The sequence below is a fragment of the Oncorhynchus tshawytscha genome, linkage group LG26 (genome assembly GCF_018296145.1).
Source record: "Oncorhynchus tshawytscha isolate Ot180627B linkage group LG26, Otsh_v2.0, whole genome shotgun sequence".
Lineage (NCBI taxonomy): Eukaryota > Metazoa > Chordata > Actinopteri > Salmoniformes > Salmonidae > Oncorhynchus > Oncorhynchus tshawytscha.
The window spans coordinates 33,467,179-33,492,767 of record NC_056454.1 but is presented as its reverse complement, the minus strand read 5'-3'; the positions used below and the strand labels follow the sequence as shown (position 1 = coordinate 33,492,767).

Sequence of the window (25,589 nt, the reverse complement as noted above, 5' to 3'; positions counted from 1 at the left end):
TCACACCTCAGCTACCTGCTAATCAGTAGTCATCATCACACCTCAGCTACCTGCTCCTCAGTAGTCATCATCACACCTCAGCTACCTGCTCCTCAGTAGTCATCATCACACCTCAGCGACCTGCTCCTCAGTAGTCACCATCACACCTCAGCTACCTGCTCCTCAGTAGTCATCATCACACCTCAGCTACCTGCTCCTCAGTAGTCATCATCACACCTCAGCTACCTGCTCCTCAGTAGTCATCATCACACCTCAGCTACCTGCTCCTCAGTAGTCATCATCACACCTCAGCTACCTGCTCCTCAGTAGTCACCATCACACCTCAGCTACCTGCTCCTCAGTAGTCATCATCACACCTCAGCTACCTGCTCCTCAGTAGTCATCATCACACCTCAGCTACCTGCTCCTCAGTAGTCATCATCACACCTCAGCTACCTGCTCCTCAGTAGTCATCATCACACCTCAGCTACCTGCTCCTCAGTAGTCATCATCACACCTCAGCTACCTGCTCCTCAGTAGTCATCATCACACCTCAGCTACGTGCTCCTCAGTAGTCACCATCACAGCTCAGCTACCTGCTCCTCAGTAGTCATCATCACACCTCAGCTACCTGCTCCTCAGTAGTCATCATCACACCTCAGCTACCTGCTCCTCAGTAGTCACCATCACACCTCAGCTACCTGCTCCTCAGTAGTCATCATCACACCTCAGCTACCTGCTCCTCAGTAGTCATCATCACACCTCAGCTACCTGCTCCTCAGTAGTCATCATCACACCTCAGCTACCTGCTCCTCAGTAGTCACCATCACACCTCAGCTACCTGCTCCTCAGTAGTCATCATCACACCTCAGCTACCTGCTCCTCAGTAGTCACCATCACACCTCAGCTACCTGCTCCTCAGTAGTCATCATCACACCTCAGCTACCTGCTCCTCAGTAGTCACCATCACACCTCAGCTACCTACTCCTCAGTAGTCACCCTCACACTTGAAGCAGTGAAGCTTCCCATATTATCTCCATGATGGATCTCAGTGCTGACAGTTTCTCCCTCTGCTTCTCTAGCCATTTTGACAACTGCTGCCACCACTATTGCCTTGGTTGCTGTTGTTATTTTCACGATGTCTGGTGTAAGCTAAATGTTGCCAAACAGCAACGAAAGGTTGAAACGGTTTGTTTCCTCATCAGCATTCATATTACGTGGGGGAAATGTGCATATCTGGGATGGATATGGACAAGGAGTTGTGCAAGGACAGAAGGTAGAAAATTGCAAAGAGTTGCAATTTTTTTAATGCAGTATGAGATTGATGGGGAAAGTCAGTAGGGACACTCAAAATATGAAGGGGAAACCTTGACTAGGTGGATATCAGAGGAGGCTGGAGCTTTACGAGGACAGGCTTATTGTAATGGCTGGAATGGAATGGATGGAATGGTATCAAACACATTAATCATATGGAAACCACATGGAAACCACATGTTTGACTGTTCCACTCCAGCATTACAACGAGTCTGTACTGCTGTAGCTCCTTCCACCAGCCTCCTCTGGTGGATATGGAGGGGAGAGGGTTTTATTTCTAAACTACCTGCTCCTGTATTGGTGCAATAAACACAGCAGCAGAGTGTTTCTGTGTGCAGGATCCATCTACAGACTGGGAGTTGCAGCTACGTGCCTGGTCCACCGCTGCTACCACGGCAACTACAGCAATCACTTTATCATCCGTATCATGATGCTGGTGCTTCCATTTGTTAGTGTGATTAGGAAGCAATCAAATGCATGAACATCATATGAGAAAATTGAACAAGGAAAACGTATCACATGTATGACTATCAGTAATATCTGTGTAGTAATTTGCTCCTATTGAAACCTCCTGTTATGGATCACGGTAATAACATTGAACAAGGAAAACATCACACTGATGACAAAAAGTCAACATATCCGTGTAGTTACTTGCTCATTGAAACATTCTGTTGTGTGTAACCATTCAACTTGCCATATTCACATCTATTGAGGCTCTTTTCTCCCCCGTGCACATTTTGTTTCTTGCCCTAGCCCTAGCACGACACAAATAATTTGATTCAAATAATCAACTAATCATCAAGCTGGAGGGGCAGGAGGGAGTTTGGAAACCCTGCAGTAGACCACTAGATGGATCCACTCCCACAGAGTGGAGCGGCCCAGATGGTGATCTCCTTACCTCTCTCACAGCGACACCAGATACAGCGGCACCAGTCGTTTTCAATCCATAAGAGCCCTCCCAGTGCTGCTCCATGTGAGCATGGGTGGCAGAAGACTGGACATGACTGGCACTAGAGGCAGTGGTCATGCTGTAGCTGGACTCCGCCACAAATCCCTCTCCCTGCTTCCATGGTGGAGGCACATCTGGACTATGGGATACTTGTTTGCGTGTGGTCAGTGGGGATTTGACTGGTCTGATTGGTGACACAGACAGTCTTGAGGCAGATGTGGGAGAGGCAGACCTGAAAATGGAAAACAGGCACACAGAAGTTATTTCAGAATAGACACAAATGTAAGAGTTTGAAGTCTACTACAATAGTAATGTGAGTCGGTTTCCCAGACCTAGACTAAGCCTAGTCCAGGACTACAAAGATCTTTGAACGGAGAATCCCCATTGAGCATGCTTTTTGTAGATCAGTAGTAGACTTAATCTGAGTCCAGGAAACCAGCCCTGTGTTTTCCAATAGGATGTAGATCAAATGTCTTACCTGACAGGGGCCGGAGTGGGCGCCTTGACATGTCTCACAGGTGATGGTGACTGATGACGTCCGCCTGCAACCCTGGCTGCAAGAGATGGTGGTGTTGGGGACTTGGAGGTTGAGGTTGGCTTTGGAGGCACACGTGGTGGGGTCTTGTGTGCCAATGTCTGGGTCACTACACCACCTTCAACGCGCATTTCCATCATAGAGCTGGACTGGAAATGTGACTCCACTCTCTGAAATGAAAGAGAAGAACATTAGTTGGAGTAAGCAAGGTTTCATATCTTTTATAGCATTTTCTATTGTTAAAGGTATACTTCCCAGTGAGCAACACTGGTTGAAAAGATGCAATTTCAATGGCGAAAATGATTGAAATGATGTCTTTTCAATGGCGAAACTGATTGAAATTATGTCTTTTCAATGGAGAATGTAGTTTTTCTCACTGAGTTCAATTTTAATTTAAGCTTATATATGACTTTGGACTAAGACGACAGTAGAATCTTACTCTGGTCTCTCTGGTCTGGCGGGACTGAGAAGACGTCATCTGAGAAGATGTTGACATAATAGTCTTTGTCTTCTTAGCAGGGACTGCTACCTCTTCACCTGGACATTGGAAAATAATTATATGTAGAATTAACATAAATACTTGACATCTATATGTATATATAACTGTATATATATAATATATATATATGATGAAGTCCGCCTGCAAATAGATTATATGAGCATTTAATCTATTGATACAGCATGAATTCAAAATACAGAAATAATAAATTACATTATTTTACATGTTTTCTTAAATGTTTTTTTACGAATGTATTTTAGTTCTAACCATAAATACCAATATGAGTAAGCTTTGGCTCATTCTCTGCTCATCTACCCACATGATTCCTGTTTCCCATCATTCATGATTCAAGGAAAAGGAATAATGCAGTCTTACCTTGAACCAGTAGTTCAGCAGTGGAGGTAGCCCGTCCACTGCTGTTTGAAGCATTTACAGAGTAAGTTCCAGAATCCTCTGGGAAGGCTTCGGCAATGAACAAACTGTAAAGGTCTCCTTCTTGAACAATCTGAAAGTCAGCAGAGCTCTGTATCTCAGCTCCCTCTCTGTAGAACTTTACCACAGGTGTAGGGATTCCTGCAACACGAACATCCAGTCTCACTTGGCTTCCTTGTCTCACGGTCATACTCTGAAGTCTCTGAATAAAGTTGGGTGGTGCGGTCTCCACTGTAAGAGAACGTTTGTGTTAGTTAGAGTCACACAATAACTGAACCACCAATTAAAACAGGTCTCAGGTCAAATAAATACAAGGTGTCACCTGTAACAAGAAGTTCAGCGGTGCTAGTGGCTTGTCCAGCACCATTGGTGGCTCTCACAGAAAATCTTCCACTGTGCACGGCTGTCACAGCAGGGATCATCAGAACAGCGCGGCCATCGCTGAACGAGATCTGTGCGCCGGGCAGAGCGGCAGCGGAAAGAACCTGGCCATCACGGAACCAGCTCACCTCAGGAACTGGATTACCTGGAGGTAAAGTTGGTCATTTGTTTTATTAATGATACTGTTGACAAATGTTAATATGTATTCATCTACAATATCTGACATGTGTTAAGATTCATGTTGCTTGCTTGAATCAATTAACAATTGACTCAGATTATCAATTGGTAGCTAAAGTTCTAAAAACAAGGTCGGTGGATAGGTCAACATGTGTGATGTGAATAGAATTGCAGACAACTTTGTGACTAGAACAAAAAAAAGATGTCTTACCACTAACTTGCGCCTCGAACGTTGCGGCACTACCCTCTAGTGCCACAACGCTCTGCAGCGGCTGTGTAAATGTTGGCGCCTGTGTTGACATTGTGGACGGCACCCTGGAAGAAAGACACAACATGAAATCACAGAGTTAAACTACTAATTCAAAATAGCCTACATCCAATAGGACTACATGTTTATTTATATAATTTAGGCTATTTAACAGGAACATATTATATATTTATATTATTAGGCCGACACAAAAATCAACAATTTAGACAATACTGAGGTGTATTCGTGCCCGATTTAGCTAAACAGCACATTTTCATCTGCAGTCTATACTTTGGCCTCACAACAATACCCATTTGATATCTAGCTGAGTGATATGGTTTTACTTAATACAGTATATGAAGGGTCCAAAACAATCTGAGAGCAGCGCAACAGGATATTTTTAGCAGCAGAGAAATGAGGCTGAGGGACTCGTCAGAAATGCTCCCTCCAGCTGGCCCAAAGCAGCTTGTCTGTCTGTCAGTTCCGGAAATCAGAGGCTCCATGGGGTCTGCATGTTAGGGCCAAAACCTGGCCAAACCCTGGCCAAACCCTGGCCAAACCCTGGTCAAACCCTGGCCAAACCCTGGCCAAACCCTGGCCAAACCCTGGCCAAACCCTGGGACACAGTAGTGTCAGCCCAAAGACAAGACAATAACAACTGGAGGCTGACAATCAGCAGAACTCAATGGCAGTTACCATGTGGCCTACAATGCTTAGGCCTACAGGCAATTTACAGTGCCACTCTAAACGTAAAAATCTATGTAATTACACAACAGAAATGGCCTAGAGAAATGTATGCCTACTTTTTGCGTTAATTATTAAATTAACATACCAAACAATTGGAAGTTAACCTATATTATAGAGCTCTCACTAACACAAGTCTGCAATCCATGAAGTCTTATATTTCACTAGAATGTTTCAAATAGATCATAAAAAGTTCAGAATTGCAATGGGCAGATTCAGAAATGCATTACCATGCATGTAACCATATGAGCAAGATTGGACGTAAATAGCTAGGCTTATTTCATGACATTCACAGGCACCAGTCCTACATTCTAGAAGAATCAGGCCTGGGCTTACATTACAAGTACCAAGTTTCTGCCTACATTATACAATTTACAAGATATCAATATCCAACTTAACCAATTAGACCAAAGTTCAGTTGTCACATTCATTTTTTTCATTATAATAACAAAATACTATTATTTGTCAGGAATCTAGTGACCTAAACCTCCCTATGTAGGCCTATGTTGTTTGACAATAAATTAGGATGTAACCATGTTATTTTACAATAGCACAGAGAACATAGGCTACATTTTATAACATTTAAACCAATTTACTTCACCATAGTCACAATTCACAAAACGTTTAGTAAATTCAGTCTGTATGTTTTATAAGTTACTCAAGTTAAAATCTGCCCTGGCTCAACAACTTTCTCCATCAGCTCTTATTCAGAAGCAGTCAGATATCCAATATGGAAATGTAATATTCCTCTTTAGAAACCGTCTCTGAGACACCTGTGTAGGCCTACTTCCATGCAACAGTGAAATGTCAACATCAATATACTAATAAATTATCCCAATTGAATGTCAGCCTGGGATTAAAACATACTGGAGAAAAATGAATGTTTTATGTCAAGCAAATGACAAAGGCCAGGTGCACACAAATGTCCCTGTCCACATTAATCTGAGACATTTCTGATCATGACATTGCATCCATATACTACATCAACAAAATGAATTAAAAACTCCAACAGAACATCTCTTTAAACATCAAATTGAGGGCAATGTATTTCTTCTATCACAGGCAGCCCTTCTGTAAACTCACTTCGATACCATGGCCTTGCTATAACTGAAGTGACACTACCAGACTGTCCCTGTCAGTCAAAATCTCAATCAACTCTGTCACTGGGGAGGAACTTCACCTATATCAAAACATTATCCAAAAACAAATATCTTCCTTATTTTACATTTACACAATAGGCTATAAGAATTGCTTTGAGAGTATCATAATGTCATGGATTTAAACGTAGGAGAATCCAAGTGATAATGCAAAACTATTTGACTCCTATGAATTCCTATAGGAGGGCCTGGTCAAATCCCCTGTTTTAGGGGGTTTATGACCACCATAAATACATGTTTTTCCAATACATCAAAAAACTTGGACCATCATGTCAAATGTCATCAGACGTTAGCATTCAATAAAAACCTGTACAAAACTGAATTAACTTCAGATATTTCAAGATTGGAATCTGAGCGACAGATATGGCAGTCTCCAAAAATAATCTGTCCCCCGCTTGCTTGATTGACAGTCACCATGTGGCACATAACTGGAGGTGCAACTGATAGCCCTGCTGCTGATTCCCTTAAAAAGACATTGCTCCGCAGCTGGGACACCACTCTAATGCTATCAGGGGCTATTCTTGGCTTTCTGAATCATAGCACCAATCCAAATGCACCATAAAGTAACCTTGAGGGATCCAAAACAGCAGTTATCAGCAACAGCGTTTTTAATGTAAAGATATTCAATTAACAGTAAGTGACAAAGTATTATAAATATTTACAATCAAATATAACAATGTTCATGCTGTGGAACCATTCTTGCTAAAACTATTGTTTAGCAACAAACAATGTAAACAACGATTAAGGAAATAAGAAATGTTGCATCATTGATTACCAAGTAAAAATGACTTACTTGTATCCACAAGGGTGCCTTGAACAGATGGGACAGTGCCCAGATGGCTATAGCCTCAGCAGCTATCTCTTTATCCAGAAATGTTTCCAGAAAATCCAAGGTGAGAACGGTTGAGCCTCCAAAATAACCACCCAAAAACAAAACCACACAGTTTCTTAGCTGTGTAGTTCTGTTTTTCTCCTTGCAAATCCCTACACCTGAGGCAAGGCTGGGAATGCTCCAACTGCTCAGAAGTACCAATATGGTTGTTTAACTTTATATACTTGGGGACAAAACAGCATCATCACTTCACTGCCACTCCCCATTGGCCACCCTGTCAGAGGCATTATGGGAAAAGGAGCCATTTATGCAAGCTCACACCTGTCACTCACTCCACACTGGTGGGAGATCAGCGTTTCATTGCTCTTTGTTTGGGTACTAATATTTACTCTTTCATAAAAGGTAATAATTAATATGGAGTTAACTTAAATCAACTTAACACTTCAGAAACTAATATTATAATTAATGTACAAAAAATAAGTAACTCTGACTCATGAAATAGCTGGTGACCAAAAGGAGAGAGTGGCTGTCCCTGTCACTCAAACTAAAGACGAACCCCTTTACAAGAGAAACAAATGCAATATTTACACTATTAGTCACCATGCTAGTTACATCCCATAGATTTAAACTAATTCAAATATAAACTGTTGCCAATATGTTGGTGTACTGTACCAACATGTACAGTAGACTTAGTGCAGGTTATATGAGTTGATAATTAGTGCCAAGTTAGTTAGTAAGACTTGAGTGTTAGATAACTCTAGGTTTTGTAACCTGCTTTGGTAACAACATTGCTTGAAGATGTTCAACATCCTTCCTCTGGGAAACGTTAAATGCCTTGACCAGTAAGGTTTAGTATGCCAATCATGTTCATATCTAGCTCTGAAATATTTTTGTCAAAATAATTTATTGAAAATGTAACAACTAAAAGGATTGTAACCAACAAGGAAAGGAAAGGGGGATACCTAGTCAGTTGTATAACTGAATGCATTCAACTGAAATGTGTCTTCCACATTTAACCCAACCCCTCTGAATCAGAGTGGTGCAGGGGGCTGTATATTATATCACGTATACATCTGGACATCCTATTTCTTTTAGAAACGTTTGTATATTGAGAAATGACTGTAAAATGACTAATTTATGGGATCATTCACAATATACTGTAAATTGAAAGCATCCTATTGGAAAAAAATGGATAATTCCTGAATTAACTTGGTGTTAAACCCAACTATGTACTTGAAAACGTTTTTATTGTTTATTTGACTAGCAAATTGATAGAGAACATTCAATAATCTGTGTGCTAATGGAGAAGTGAGGGGTGAATGAGCTTTTGAAGCTTGGAACAATAAGCTTGCCATGATGGTATGGCCAGGTTGAGTATTTGTTCAGAACAGGATTAACAGCCCTACACTTGCTGTAAGATGCCATGGTATCTTCAGTAACCACAACTTATGTTCAATGTCCCACCTTGGCTACACTTTTAAAAGAATAACAAAATGATTTGGTACTTTTTGCAATTAGGACGTCGCCATTTTGCGGATGTTGGGAAACACCTGAAAAGGTTGTATAGCCTAATGCTTTGTTATGTTTATAATTAGTTTATTTTGGGATATGGTTTACAATATTTGATACTGTATGTTGTATACTGTATTCATGATGTCACAAAATTAAATTGCCATTGCTTGTGATCAGTGACCTTTTTCCCCCTCCCCTCATGTTTTCACTCAGAAGCACAGAGCACTGTTGGCTGCTCTTACAGTCTGGTCTGGTCCTAGTCAGGCAGCTGCTCTCTTTCACTCTCATCTCGGCTGACTGAAAATAAATTCTATATTTAGGCCTATCAAAACTCTAAGGGAAAACCCAGGGGCAATTGTAAAAAGTACAGTAGCTGAATTTGTCGCTGAATTTGTCACTTTCATAGAAAAAGTCACTAGGGTGGTCTGACTAACCCCTAGACCTAGTGACAAAGTTGCACTAAATTGGCAACACAACCAACTCTGTTATAATAATTATACAGCATTATATTTGGGTCCTAGATATTAGGGATATTCAGTAGCTGATTTGCATAGATACAGTGACTTGCGTAAGTATTCACCCCCCTTGGCATTTTTCCTATATTGTTGCCTTACAACCTGGAATTAAAATAGATTTTTGAGGTGTTTGTATCATTTGATTTACACAACATACCTACCACTTTGAAGATGCAAAATATTTTTTATTGTGAAACAAACAAGAAATAAGACAACAAAAAACACAGAAAACTTGAGCGTACATAACTATTCACCCCCACAAAGTCAATAATTTGCAGAGCCACCTTTTGCAGCAATTACAGCTGCATGTCTCTTTGGGTATGTTTCTATAAGCTTGGCACATCTAACCACTGGTATTTTTGCCCATTCTTCATGGCAAAACTGCTCCAGTTCCTTCAAGTTGGATGGGTTCCGCTGGTGTACAGCAATCTTTAAGTCATACCACAGATTCTCAACTGGATTGAGGTCTGAGCTTTGACTAGCTCATTCCAAGACATTTAAATGTTTCCCCTTAAACCACTCTAGTGTTGTTTTAGCAGTATGCTTAGGGTTGTTGTCCTGCTAGAAGGTGAACCTCCATTCCAGTCTCGAATCTCTGGAAGACTGAAACAGGTTTCCCTCAAGAATTTCCCTGTATTTAGTGCCATCCATCATTCCTTCAATTCTGACCAATTTCCCAGTCCCTGGATGGTGTTCTCGGGCTGATGAGAGGTGTTCATTGGCCAAAAAGCTCCATTTTAGACTCATCTGACCAGAGTACCTTCTTCCATATGTTTGGGGAGTCTCCCACATGCCTTTTGGCGAACACCAAATGTGTTTGCTTATTTTCTTCTTTAAGCAATGGCTTTTTTTCTGGCCACTCTTCTAAAAAGCCCAGCTCTGTGGAGTGTACGGCTTAAAGTGGTCCTATGGACAGATACTCCAATCTCCGCAGGGGAGCTTTGCAGCTCCTTCAGGGTTTTCTTTGGTCTCTTTGTTGCCTCTCTGATTAATGTCCTCCTTGCCTAGTCCATTAGTTTTGGTGGGAAGACCTCTCTTGGCAGGTTTCTTGTGGTGCCATATTCTTTCCATTTTTTAATAATGGATTTAATGGTGCCCTAGTGGTGTTGCAGACTCTGAGGCCTTTCAGAACAGGTGTATATAAACTGAGATCATGTGACAGATCACGTGCCACTTAGATTGCACACAGGTGGACTTTATTGAAGTAATTCTGTGACTTGTGAAGGTAATGTGTTGCAGCAGGTCTTATTTAGGGGCTTCATAGTGAAGGGGGTGTATACATATACATATACACGCACTACTTTTTCACTTTTTTTTGTTGTTGAATTCTTTTAAAGTTTTTTTTTTTTCAATTCACCAATTTGACACCAGTCATGTCCATTACATGAAATACAAAATAAAACCCATTTAAAAGAGAGGTTGTAATGAAACAAAATAGGAAAAACACTAAGGTGGGTGAAAACTTTTGAAAGGCACTGTAGCTAGCTAATGTAGGTTTCCCATGTTGCAGGTGGTTGAACAATCGCTGCTAAACTATTCCAAGACCCTTCAAGATCCCAGATTATTAAGACGTTACTAAGTAATGTAAAGGCAGAATCAACTCTGTAGATATAGTAATTTGCCCCACTGTGACACAGTTCATCCCTGCCACAACTGACCTGGGATTGTAAAACCATATGAAAAGACATACTCTAAAAAGCACTGTCAATAAAAGCCAAGATATGTGTGGGTGCAGGGCACAGGAAGGTGATGTCCAGCGATATAGTTGTAAATGAAAAAGTGGCTATATGCTAGTGGAGGGGACCAATATAGATCATGTGATATGCTATTGATATCGTTTGATAGATATGAAAAAGCATATAGTAATATTATTCTACACTATAATGTAAAAAAGCTACATGACTGATCCTCCATGCACAAAACCCTCTTAACAAACTTCTCACAAGCTTTCAACTCAGCAAACTGAATTTCCTACAAATGGACCAACAATGGTTGATGGACTTCCCACTGAATTCAGACAGGTAAGGTAGGTAAAGGCTCCCAGAACATTCACACCTGGCCTAATGGAAAATCAGAAAGCAGTTGTAAGGACTTCACAGAGCCGTGGAAGTGAACAGAAAAGTGAACATTCATACAATTGCAATATTCTTTTCATAAAACCAACATACAGTTGAAGTTGGAAGTTTACATACACTTAGGCTGGAGTCATTAAAACTTGTTTTTCAACCACTACACAAATTTCTTGTGAACAAACTATAGTTTTGGCAAGTCAGTTAGGACATCTACTTTGTGTATCACACAAGTCATTTTTCCAACAATTGTTCACAGACAGATTATTTCACGTATAATTCACTGTATCACAATTCCAGTGAGTCAGAAGTTTACATACACTAAGTTGACTGTGCCTTTAAACAGCTTGGAAAATTACAGAAAATTATGTCATGGCTTTAGAAGCTTGTGATAGGCTAATTGACATCATTTGAGTCAATTGGAGGAGTACCTGTGGATGTATTTCAAGGCCTATCTTCAAACACAGTGCCTCTTTGCTTGACATCATGGGAAGATCAAAAGAAATCAGCCAAGACTTTAACAGGTCTGGTTCATCCTTGGGAGAAATTTCCAAATGCCTGAAGGTACCACGTTCATCTGTACAAACAATAGTACGCAAGTATAAACACCATGGGACCACGCAGCCATCATACCGCTCAGGAAGGAGACACGTTCTGTCTCCAAGAAATGAACGTACAATGGTGCAAAAAGTGCAAATCGATCACAGAACAACAGCAAAGGACATTGTGATGATGCTGTAGGAAACAGGTACAAAATTATCTATCCACAGTAAAACGAGTCCTATATTGACATAACCTGAAAGGCCGCTCAGCAAGGAAGAAGCCACTGCTCCAACACCGCCATAAAAAAAGCCAGTCTATGTTTTGCAACTGCACATGGGGACAATGATTGTCCTGTTTGGCCATAGTGACAATTGTTATGTTTGGAGGAAAAAGGGGGAGGCTTGCAAGCCGAAGAACACATCCCAACCGTGAAGCGCGGGGGTGGCAGCATCATGTTGTGGGGGTGCTTTGCTGTAGAAGGGACTGGTGTACTTCAAAAAATAGATGGCATCATGAGGGAGGAAAAGTATGTGGATATATTGAAGCAACATCTCAAGACATCAGTCAGGAAGTTAAAGCTTGGTCGCAAATGGGTCTTCCAAATGGACAATGACCCCAAGCATACTTCCAAAGTTGTGGCAAAATGGCTTAAGGACAACAAAGTCAAGGTATTGGAGTGGCCATCACAAAGCCCTGACCTCAATCCTATAGAAAATATGTGGGCAGAACTGAAAAAGCATGTGTGAGCAAGGAGGCCTACAAACCTGACTCAGTTACACCAGCTCTGTCAGGAGGAATTGGCCAAAATTCACCCAATTTATTGTGGAAGCTTGTGGAAGGCTACCCAAAACGTTTGACCCAAGTTAAGCAATTTAAAGGCAATGCTACTAAATACTAATTGAGTGGATGTAATCTTCTGACCCACTGGGAATGTGATGAAATAAATCATTTTCTCTACTACTATTCTAACATTTCATATTTTTAAAATTAAGTGGTGATCCTAACTGACCTAAGACAGGGAATTGTTACTTGGATTAAATGTTAGGAATTGTGAAAAACTGATTTAAAAGGTATTTGGCTAAGGTGTATGTAAACTTCAACTGTACACTGAGACTACAAAATATGCTCTTTTCAGGTGAAAGCTATGATCCCTTGATGTCACTTGTTAAATCCATTTCAATCAGTGTGGATGAAGGGGAGGAGACAGGTTAAAGAAGGATTTTTAAGCCTTGAAACAATTTAGACATGGATTGTGTATGCGTGCCATTCAGTAGGTGAATGGGCCAGACAAAATATTAAAGTGCCTTTGAAGGGGGTACTGTCGTAGGTGCCAGGTGCACCAGTTTGTGTCAAGAACTGGAACACTGCTGGGTTTTTCACGTTCAACAGTTTCCCTTCCCTTGTGTATCAATAATGGTCCACCACCCAAAGGACACCTAGCCAACTTGACAGAACTGTGGGAAGTTTTGGAGTCAACATGGGCCAGCATCCCTGTGGAATGCTTTCGACACTTGTTGGGTGCAACTCGATATTAGGAAGGTGTTCTTGATGTTTTTATACTCAGTGTATATCGCTATTCTATCGAAAAAATGCAACTGATATCGATATACTGTAAACTTTCCATATCAGTGCCCATCACTTGTACTGTAAATGCTAAGATGCTGTGAAAGTGTTGAAAAAACATGAAATGCCAGTAATATAAAATTAACAAGCAGCAGGTTAAAAAAAGATACAAAAAATCAGTATTTTGAAACATTTTGTTGTGCACATAACTAGCTATAGTTGCTGTGAAGGTATGGCGTATAAAAGCAAATGTCTTATGAATGAATCATGTCTGATGCTAATGTATTTGTGGGGGGCTATATCATGGCTAATGTTTAACATTTGTTTAGCTAGCTAGTTGAGTAACTTGTTAGTTTGCTATGGTAGTTGTTAGCAAATGTGTATCATAAATAAGGCTGAAATCAAATCCAATTGTATTTGTCACATGCGTTGAATATAACAGGTGTAGACCTTACAGTGAAATGCTTACTTACAAGCCCTTAAACAACAATTAAGTTTTAAGAAAAATAAGAATTAAGAATATATTTTCTAAATAAACTAAAGTTAAAAAAACGTAACACAACAAAATAACAATAACGAGGCTATATACACGGGGTACCGGTACCGAGTCAGTGTGTGGGGGTACAAGTTAGTCGAGGTAATTGAGGTAATATGTACATGTTACATGTTGGACCTAGACTTGGTGGTTCGGTACCACTTGCCATGCGGTAGCAGAGTGAACAATCTACGACTAGGGTGGCTGGAGTCTTTGATAATTTTTAGAGTCTTCCTCTGACACCGCCTGGTATAGAGGTCCTGGATGGCAGGAAGTTTGGCCCCAGGGATGTTCTGGGTTGTACACACTACCCTCTGTAGTGCCTTGTGGTCGGTGGCCGAGCAGTTGCCATACCAGGTGGTGATGCAACCAGTCAGGTTGCTCTCGATGGTGCAGCTGTATAACTTTTTGAAGCTCTGAGGACCCATGCCAGATCTTTTCAGTCTCCAGAAGGGGAATAGGCATTGTCGTGCCCTCTTCATGACTGTCTTGGTGTGTTAAGACCATGATAGTTGATGCGTGATGTGGACACCAAGGAAGCTCTCGACCTGCTCCACCACAGCCCTGTCGATGTTAATGAGTGCGTGCCTGGCCCTCCTTTTCCTGTAGTCCACGATCAGCTCATTTATCTTCAACACGTTGAGGGAGAGGTTGTTGTGCTGGCACCACACTGCCAGGAGTGGACTCATAGAGTGGACTCACTAATCATGTACTGTTCTTGTTGCAAAGTAAGGCTGTCATCCAGTCTGTATTCTTACTGCAAACAGTTTCTTTGAAGAGCTTGTTTTCGCAGTCAGTCACGTTATCTTCCCACGCATGAGGCGCTGTCAAAATACAATAAGCTACATTTGTCTCACTTGACTTGACTGCTTGGATGGGCATAGGCAGGAAGGGGAAATGAAACTCACTTTACAAAAGTAATGCACGAAGCTTACATAATCTTGGTGTATCTTGTCAAAATAATTTTGCCAGAGTGTCTGTCATTTAGAAACAGTTTTCATCACTGGCTGTGTGAGTTGTTCTCAACCACCCGTTCTTTCTACCATGCATTTTATAGGAATAATGAAGTACATACTTTAATCTAATATATTTATACCATCCATCACCTCACAATTTCTGGATTTATTTTTAAGCAAACATTTCGATCAAACATTACAGGATGGTATGAATAAAAACAGCCAAATATGAGAATATTGCAAACATTATTTGTAGCGTTTGTACGCACAATGTATTTATTTTAGCTTGTAACTACAGCAGCATCGGAACTCACTATGGCAGTATGTTAGCTGTCATTGGATATATTTATTTTTACCAAAAGAGAAAACTTGTTTGCATTCTCTCCACATGAATTTTGGCGAAATGGGTCTATATACAAATGTTTGTAAACAAGAGCAAAAGGTTCCAGATTCAGCCCATTTGTATTGAAAGCCCCCCAGGCCCCAAATCTTTGGTTGAGGTTTGAGGAACCAGGACCTGACTGAGTTTGTCCTATTTGTAGAAAGCAGGCATGGGTTTCCATGTCCCCTGGCCCTCCCAGCCTCGCTCAGCCCCCGGCACTGATACACTGAAGAGGGTTATTTTGGTCAACGAACACAGGGGGATGGAGATGTGATTTATACAGGCAAGCCATTTCTGTCCTACTGGCCTGGCTCACATGTCAGCCGGGGACAGCTGCAGGTCGCTAAATCCAAGTTAGGGTGAGCTATAAACTCTCACACCAACTTGTTCTAATGAAAACTAACAGGACAGGGCAGTTTTTTTGATAGGAAAACACCAACGAACAGTATCCTATACATGGAAGGAAACATAGAAAGTGGAAATGACCAAGACAAAATGGAGGTGTGGGTCATTTCAGGTTTATGCTTTTTGTGCCTCACTGCCAAGACATCACATTATGCTTATGGTGTAAAAATGCAAAGCAGCTGCTGAAGCCAGAAAGGCCCCCCTGACCTGCCGGGCTGGCCACTCTTTCAAATAAGGGAGAGGTAACTGTGAAGAGGCAAAAAAAATCACCATTTAAGAAAGACAATTATTTACAGCCAATAAATTATTTTCAGATACCTTAAATTATATGCTGTAGTATCAACTACCAAATAGTCCCTTCATGGTCACTACAGACATGGGATTTCCCAACTATTAACACCACAGATCACTGGACAAGTCAGTTACTGGTTATTCATTGTTTGTGCTTCACGTTTCCTATGATGCCAATTCTTATCCAAATAGTGCCACTCATCAGCTGAAGGCAGGAGCAGCTGGATCTGATAGAATGTCAGCAGCATGTTTACTAATGCATATTAATTTGGTTGTGTTGGTAAAAGTACTGTACAGCCGAGCAAGTGGCAATGTGTTCACAAATGTCTTCAGTGCAATACTGTATTTCAAATATTTCATGATGATTATTTGAAATATGAAAGTGCAGCAGAGCATGGAAATCATCCTAAATTAAGTTGCAATAAAATAAAATGGTATAGCAGTATTAGACAGTATTTAACAATATATAACACATTTAGACATATATATATACTATAATATATAACAATATATAATATATCAAACAAAATTAAGAACAAACAACAATAGCAAATTATGTATAACAATAATTTTATATAATATATATATATATTTTTAAATAGGCTATTTACTGTCTGCGCCAAGGATGTTTGAACACATTTTTTTATAGTCCAGTATTTCTCTTTCTGGGAGACAGTCATGTATTACTTGTCCAGACACCTATTCACAAGGTTTGTGTCATTCCTATACACACTCTATGACAGAGCAACATTCAGCCACGGGTCAATTTTTCTCGATCGGATGGTCATGTGGCTGAAACATAATAAAAAAGTGTTTTAGACTGGAAATTGACAGCAATAAGCCCAAACAGATTTAATATTTGACTGAAGCATAATCATTTCAAACCTTGATTACATTTGGGAACATTGCCCTGTGTCCGGTGCCGTCTTTTGGATGAGGCGTTAAAACTGGTTTACTGACTCTCTGTGGTCATTCAAAATCCCAACCTGGCCACATTCCATCAAGGCCACCTAATCATCCCCCTCACTCCTATTTGGCATATATCACTCCTCACCTCTCCACCAGATAGCTGATGTGTGATGAGCTTTCTGACACAAAAATGGTGTTTCCCCATACTATGCAAAGTGCTTTGAGTAACTCAGTTAGTAGAAAAGTGCTATATAAATCCAATCAATTATTAATTGGTATCATTTGTATACAATCACATCTCTCTATTATGTGTGGGAATACTTTGGAACAGATTTCCAAAAGCGATTAATTTTTTTCTGAAACTTGGGGGGCCAAATAAAACCACCCGCGCGCCGCATTCAGCCCGTGCGCCGCCAATTGGGGAACCCTGCTGTAACAGTTGGGACCACAGGGTTGGGATTCATTCTAAAAGAAAGCACAAGTGCCATCTCCTGGAGAAACATACCCATCCCATACTCTACGCATTGTTGCATTTTTTTATTAACCACATTTTGTACCTAAATCCAATTGAATGGTACACATCTTGATTTAATTTGGAATTCATTCAACAAATGAGTAAAAAAGAGCATAACACCCCTTTTATAACAGGGGTTTTATGCATAATATCTCCCCCTATTTTAGGTAAGCATTATGCAAACAAATACATGGACAAATATGGAAGCTGCAGATGAGGGGTGGAGCATCAGACTTGGGACAATTTTAGCAATCCCAGTGGCCCCACAGTCCAAAAACTACAACGGAAATATAGCCGTTCAGCCATGACTGTAGTTTTAGTAGAGAAGTTGTGAAGCATTTTCCAATAGTTTCAGAATAATGCAGTTTAATTTTTCATTTATACTTCACTTATGGAAAATAATAAAAACATATTATGGAAAAAAATAATATTTAATGTTACAATTTCCAGTAAACCTGTCTAATAATTAGATATGCTGCTCTTTGTTTGGTATTTGTGAGATTTAGCATGTGGCTGAATTGTATAACAGGCTACAATTAATACCCCCTCTAGGTGGTGAAAGGCTTTCAGAGATATCAAACACCCCCTCAGAGGTGTTGCAAGGAGGCTGCCCTCAGCCAGATTGTTCTGGAAAATGTTAATAGAGGCTGGCAACAAAGATGAAGACCCATATGGGTGAAATGCTGTTGATGGAAACTTTAGGAACAGCCATAATATTTGAAGCTATTTTCCCTCGCCTCTGAATCGTCTGAGACTTATGCCATCTGCTGGATGTGTGCACACTTACCACAACAAATGAATCCACGAGACTCTCAACGAAGGTGTCTACTTTGGCATCTTCTTTTGTCCTTCTTATGTTCTTCTTGATATAGGAGTTTATCAAGCGTGGAGTCGACTTTAAATATATCATTTTTGTACCTTCTCTTCAGCAATCATGCTTAGCTTCATATTACGTTGTGCTACATTCGTCCAGCCTTTACGGGCCCTATCTGTGTGTGTGTGTGTGTGTGTGTTCAGCCAGAATCCAAAAGGGCTTCATTTAGAATTGATGAGTAGACATACCTTGCACTGCGTTTGTTATCAGTTACATCATTCTACATGGCTATTAGGTAATAGGTTATACACATGTTAAAACATTTTTTTACATGATGAGGTATTGTGTTATATATACAGTGCCTTGCGAAAGTATTCGGCCCCCTTGAACTTTGCGACCTTTTGCCACATTTCGGGCTTCTAACATAAAGATATAAAACTGTATTTTTTTGTGAAGAATCAACAACAAGTGGGACACAATCATGAAGTGGAACGACATTTATTGGATATTTCAAACTTTTTTAACAAATCAAAAACTGAAAAATTGGGCGTGCAAAATTGTTCAGCCCCTTTACTTTCAGTGCAGCAAACTCTCTCCAGAAGTTCAGTGAGGATCTCTGAATGATCCAATGTTGACCTAAATGACTAATGATGATAAATACAATCCACCTATGTGTAATCAAGTCTCCGTATAAATGCACCTGCACTGTGATAGTCTCAGAGGTCCGTTAAAAGCGCAGAGAGCATCATGAAGAACAAGGAACACACCAGGCAGGTCCGAGATACTGTTGTGAAGAAGTTTAAAGCCGGATTTGGATACAAAAGATTTCCCAAGCTTTAAACATCCCAAGGAGCACTGTGCAAGCGATAATATTGAAATGGAAGGAGTATCAGACCACTGCAAATCTACCAAGACCTGGCCGTCCCTCTAAACTTTCAGCTCATACAAGGAGAAGACTGATCAGAGATGCAGCCAAGAGGCCCATGATCACTCTGGATGAACTGCAGAGATCTACAGCTGAGGTGGGAGACTCTGTCCATAGGACAACAATCAGTCGTGTATTGCACAAATCTGGCCTTCATGGAAGAGTGGCAAGAAGAAAGCCATTTCTTAAAGATATCCATAAAAAGTGTCGTTTAAAGTTTGCCACAAGCCACCTGGGAGACACACCAAACATGTGGAAGAAGGTGCTCTGGTCAGATGAAACCAAAATTGAACTTTTTGGCAACAATGCAAAACGTTATGTTTGGTGTAAAAGCAACACAGCTCATCACCCTGAACACACCATCCCCACTGTCAAACATGGTGGTGGCAGCATATTGTTTTTTGCCTGCTTTTCTTCAGCAGGGACAGGGAAGATGGTTAAAATTGATGGGAAGATGGATGGAGCTAAATACAGGACCATTCTGGAAGAAAACCTGATGGAGTCTGCAAAAGACCTGAGACTGGGGCGGAGATTTGTCTTGCAACAAGACAATGATCCAAAACATAAAGCAAAATCTACAATGGAATGGTTCAAAAATAAACATATCCAGGTGTTAGAATGGCCAAGTCAAAGTCCAGACCTGAATCCAATCGAGAATCTGTGGAAAGAACTGAAAACTGCTGTTCACAAATGCTCTCCATCCAACCTCACTGAGCTCGAGCTGTTTTGCAAGGAGGAATGGGAAAAAATTTCAGTCTCTCGATGTGCAAAACTGATAGAGACATACCCCAAGCGACTTACAGCTGTAATCGCAGCAAAAGGTGGCGCTACAAAGTATTAACTTAAGGGGGCTGAATAATTTTGCACGCCCAATTTTTCAGTTCTTGATTTGTTAAAAAAGTTTGAAATATCCAATAAATGTCCTTCCACTTCATGATTGTGTCCCACTTGTTGTTGATTCTTCACAAAAAAATACAGTTTTATATCTTTATGTTTGAAGCCTGAAATGTGGCAAAAGGTCGCAAAGTTCAAGGGGGCCGAATACTTTCGCTAGGCACTGTATATATATATATATATATATACACTGCCGTTCAAAAATGTGGGGTCACTTAGAAATGTCCTTGTTTTTAAACGAAAATCACTATTAGGTAATAGGTTATACACATATATTTTTTTAAATTTTACATGATGAGGTATTGTGTTATATATATATATATATATATATACACTACCGTTCAAAAATGTGGGGTCACTTAGTAATGTCCTTGTTTTTAAACGAAAATCACATTTGTTGTCCGTTAAAATAACATTAAATTAATCAGAAATACAGTGTAGACATTGTTAATGTTGTAACTGACTATTGTAGCTGGAAACGGCAGATTTTTTAAATGGAATATCTACATAAGCGTACAGAGGCCCATTATCAGCAACCATCACTCCTGTGTTGCATTGGCACGTTGTGTTAACTAATCCAAGTTTATCATTTTATTAAAGGCTGATTGATCATTAGAAACACTTTTTCAATTATGTTAGCACAGCTGAAAACTGTTGATCTGATTAAAGAAGCAATAAAACTGGCCTTCTTTCGACTACAGTGGCTTACGAAAGTATTCACCCCCCTTGTAGATGCAAAATATTTTTTATTGTGAAACAAACAAGAAATAAGATACAAAAATGGAGAACTTGAGCGTGCATAACTATTCCCCCAAGGTCAATACTTTGTAGAGTCACCTTCTACTTTGTAGAGCCATCAATTACAGCTGCAAGTCTCTTTGGATATGTCTATATAAACTTGGCACATCTAGCCACAGGGATTGTTGTCAATTTTCAAGGCAAAACTGCTCCAGCTCCTTCAAGATGGAAGGTTCCGCTGGTGTACAGCAATCTTTAAGTCGTACCACAGATTCTCAACTGGATTGAGGTCAGGGCTTTGACTAGGCCATTCCAAGACATTTAAATGTTTCCCCTTAAACCACTCGAGTGTTGCTTTAGCAGTATGCTTAGGGTCATTGTCCTGCTGGTAGGTGAACCCCCATCCCAGTCTCAAATCTCTGGAAGACTGAAACAGGTTTCCCTCAAGAATGTCTCTGTATTTAGCGCCATCCATCATTCCTTAAATTCTGACCTATTTCACAGTCCCTGACGATGAAAAGCATCCCCACAGGGATGGTGTTCTCAGGGTAATGAGAGGTGTTGGGTTTGCGCCAGACATAGTGTTTTCCTTGATGGCCAAAAAGCTACATTTTAGTCTCATCTGACCAGAGTACCTTCTTCCATATGTTTGGTGAGTCTCCCACGTGCCTTTTGGCGAACACCAAACATGTTCTGGCCACTCTTCTGTAAAGCCCAGCTCTGTGGAGTGTACGGCTTAAAGTGGTCCTATGGACAGATACTCCAATCTCTGCTGTGGAGCTTTGCAGCTTCTTCAGGGTTATCTTTGGTCTTTTTGTTGCCTCTCTGATTAATGCCCTCCTTGCCTGGTCTGTGAGTTTTGGTGGGCGGCCCTCTCTTGACAGGTTTGTTGTTCTGCCATATTCTTTCCATTTTTTAATAATGGATTTAATGGTGCTCCGTGGGACGTTCAAAATATTGGATTTTTTTTTTATAACCCAACCCTGATCTGTACTTCTCTACAACATTGTCCCTGACCTGTTTGGAGAGCTCCTTGGTCTTCATAGTGCTGCTTGCTTGGTGGTGCCCCTTGCTTAGTGGTGTTGCTGACTCTGGGGCCTTTCAGAACAGATCATGTGACACATAGATTGCACACAGGTGGACTTTATTTAAGTAATTATGTGACTTCTGAAGGTAATTTGTTGCACCACATCTTATTTAGGGGCTTCATAGCAAAGGGGGTGAATACATATGCACGCACCACTTTTCCGTTTGAATTTCTTTTGAATTATTTGTTACAAGGTATTTTTTCATTACACTTCACCAATTTTGACTATTTTGTGTGCAGAGTTGCAAAGAAAAAGACATATCTCAGCCTGGCCAATAAAAAGAAAAGATTAAGATGGGAAAAAGAAAACAGACACTGGACAGGGGAACTCTGCTTCACTTTTAAAAGCATGGACATGTCTACCTGACCCCAAACCTTTGAACGGTAGTGTATATCAACACAAAAGTATGTGGACACCCCTTCAACTTAGTTGATTCCACGATTTCAGCCACACACGTTGCTGACAGGTGTAGAAAATGGAGCACACAGACATGCAATCTCCATAACCAAACATTGGCAGTAGAATGGCCAAAATGAAGAGCTCAGTGACTTTCAACATGGCACCATCATAGGATGCCACCTTTCCAGCAAGTCAGTTTTTCAAATTTCTGCCCTGCTAGAGATGCCCCAGTCAACTGGCTCAGCCACATTGTGGTAGGCCACAAAAGTTCACATAACGGGACTGCCAAGTGTTGAAGCGCGTAGTTCTTAAAAATCGTCTGTCCTCAGTTGCAACACTCACTACCGAGTTCAAACTGCCTCTGGAAGCAACATCAGCACATTAATTGTTCGTCTGGAGCTTCATAAAATGGGTTTCCATGGCCGAGTAGCCGCATACAAGCCTAAGATCACCTTTTGCAAAGCCAAGCATTGGCTGGAGTGGTGTAAAGCTCTGTGCCATTGGACTCTGGAGTAGTGGAAACGTGTTCTCTGGAGTGATGAATCACGCTTCACCATCTGGCCAACAGACTCATCTTGGTTTGGGGGATGCCAGGAGAATGCTAACAGCCCCAATGCACAACGTATAGTGGAGGAGGAATAATGGTCTGGGGCTATTTGTCATGGTTCGGGCTAGGCCCATTAGTTCCAGTGAAGGGAAATCTTAATACTACAGCATACAATGACATTCTAGACGAGTCTGAGCTTCCAACTTTGTGGCAACAGTTTGGGGAAGGCCCTTTTCTGTTTCAGCATGCACAAAGCGAGGTCCATACTGAAATGGTTTGTCGAGATCGGTGTGGAAGAACTTGACTGGCCTGCACAGAACCCTGACCTCAACCCCATCAAACACCTTTGGGATGAATCGGAACGCTGACTGCGAACCAAGCCTAATCGGCCAACATCAATGCCCGACCTCACTAATGCTCTTGTGGCTGAATGGAAGCAATGTTTCAACATCTAGTGAAAAGCCTTCCCAGAAGAGTGGAGGCTGTTATAGCAGCACAGGGGGGACCAACTCCATAATAATGTCCATGATTTTGGAATGAACTGTTTGATGAGCAGGTGTCCACATACATTTGGTCATGTAGTGTGTGTAAAAAACATTAAGAACACATTCCTAATAATAAGTGGCACTCGCTTTCGTCCTGCCATTCACCCTCTGAATGGCACACATACACAATCCATGTCTCAATAGTCTCAAAGCCGTCCCTTCATCTATACTGATTGAAGTAGATTTAACCTGTTTAGTTTTTGCCATGGAAAGAGCAGGTCTTCCTAATGAACTTATTTCAATTGACTGATTTCCTTATATGAACTTTACCTCGATAAAATATTTGAAATTGTTGCACGTTGCATTTATATTTTTGTTCAGTGTATATATACATACATACAGTACATAATGTACATACATACACATACATACATACATACATTCATACATGCTTGCATACCAATAAAGAACACAAATCATAAAACATTTTAGTGCTGATATCATGCTTTATTAAATCAAGGGGAGGTTGCATTTCATTCTACAATTCTAATTTAAATCAAACGAAAGTGCAGGGCAGAACAGTTAATACATTTGGTTTTCTTTTAATTTTAACACAGCAGGTGTTGTCGCTGTGGTACACTTGCTTGATGTTTGCCCTAACACCTGACAAGGTGAAATTCTAAAGCTAACACACAAAAGTAACGCACTCAAGCAAACCTCCAAGAGATGGCTCTGATTCTGCAAAAAAAGTGCCTGATGGACTTTCAATTTTTAATGGCCAGGTTGATGTTGTTCAGAAAATCAATCAAGCAGTCATTTGCCAGAAACAGAGCACCCCAAAAAACATTTCAGCTCAAGTGCAGGCCGTTCGCACCTTGAGCATGTCATTAAAATGGTGGTTATGACATAGTCAGTCTGAACACAAGGCCTAGTTGTGCTACTTACATGAGGGTTTATGCAAACAGCACTCAGGGTCTTATGATCATGTTACAATTCATAGCAGTATGATAATAACACTGCAGGTAATAACATACAGTGTCTAACATCTCGTCTCTCTGATTTAGTATAAACTTCAACAGGGAACCTCTCTACCTGTTGAGGAAATCTTAAGACTTCAACTTTTTGTTGAGGCACGGAGTTTAGTTTCAGGTTTAACAGGGTATTCGTTTCATGTGAAACTTTCTCCTGTTAAACATTTAGTTCCTTTTGTTTCAGTTAATATTGTCATAAATAACAATTCATACATTTTCCATAACCGTTAAATTCGGCTATATACATTATGTACATGTCACAGAAAAATGGATCAAAAATCCTAAGTCATAATTATCCAATATGGCACATTTTATAACAACTTTAGACTTTAGTCTAGTTTGGCATAAATTTATGTCATGTTTGGTATAAAAATAGTTCATATTTACAATAACAGAAATCCAGGTCTTTATTAAGTAAGATTATTTTTTGTTAAATTAATAAATAAAAAGCATTGAAGTTGGGAAAGGGGAGGATAGAAATATTTGGACTGTTTTTTAAATTTTATGATCGAATGCTTACAGTTACTGTTGCAGTGTCAGATCCAAAGTCATTGTACAGTTTGAGGGTGTACACTCCAGCATCCTCCTCTTTCACACTGGTGATGATGAGTGTAGTGAGGTCCTCTGAGGTCTCGATATGGAACCTACCGCCATGCTTCTCACCAGGTAGGGTTTTTCCACTGCGGGACCATTCGATGTTAGGGGTGGGCTCTCCGGAGAAAGCACAGGCTACGGTGAGAACCTTCCCAAGTTCAATGGTTATATCCTCTGGGAGAGCTTCAATTCTTGGTGCACCTGTTGCACCTTTTAGAGAAAACAAAAAAAATACTTAGACAACTACACCACTACAAATATGGCTAATATTTTACTTAAAGGGGCAATCCGAAGATGAAACAATTAAAATGTTCCACTGTTTCGGTAAAAAGCTGAGGGATGGAGAAATTTAACCACTCTCAAATTCACAGACTATGGATGCAAGGACTGACCATCCATGATATCAAAATTATATTTTTAACCATATTTTATATAGTGATATAGTGTTTGCTTACACTTACATTGTTTAAAAACATTGGAGTAAAACAAGTTTATATTTTGGATTCTGATGAGGTATGACAGTTGAACTAAGCTCATGAGGCATTTATTAGTTATATTCTTCAAGAACCAATTGGTACATATCATTCATTTACAAGTCAAAAACTGTATGTAGCAGCTTTGCAGCATTACTTGT

The 25,589-nt window shown here is 40.4% G+C and overlaps 2 protein-coding genes across 2 annotated transcripts in view; both read right to left on the bottom strand.

The window, feature by feature from the left end:
* Window positions 1-7,422, bottom strand: part of ttn.1 (titin, tandem duplicate 1) — a 176,751-nt gene extending 169,329 nt beyond the window's left edge. The window contains exons 1-7 of the mRNA XM_042306496.1: window positions 7,208-7,422; window positions 4,478-4,581; window positions 4,031-4,234; window positions 3,652-3,939; window positions 3,217-3,314; window positions 2,721-2,947; window positions 2,192-2,474 (exon numbers count right to left, since the gene is read on the bottom strand). Coding sequence (XP_042162430.1) covers window positions 2,192-2,474; window positions 2,721-2,947; window positions 3,217-3,314; window positions 3,652-3,939; window positions 4,031-4,234; window positions 4,478-4,568 — 1,191 coding nt within the window. The 5' untranslated portion in view covers window positions 4,569-4,581; window positions 7,208-7,422. The remainder of the gene's footprint in view (window positions 1-2,191; window positions 2,475-2,720; window positions 2,948-3,216; window positions 3,315-3,651; window positions 3,940-4,030; window positions 4,235-4,477; window positions 4,582-7,207) is intronic.
* A 17,063-nt stretch (window positions 7,423-24,485) lies between these two features.
* Window positions 24,486-25,589, bottom strand: part of LOC112224854 (titin-like) — a 173,001-nt gene continuing 171,897 nt past the window's right edge. The window contains 1 exon segment of the mRNA XM_042306365.1: window positions 24,486-25,165. Coding sequence (XP_042162299.1) covers window positions 24,864-25,165 — 302 coding nt within the window. The 3' untranslated portion in view covers window positions 24,486-24,863.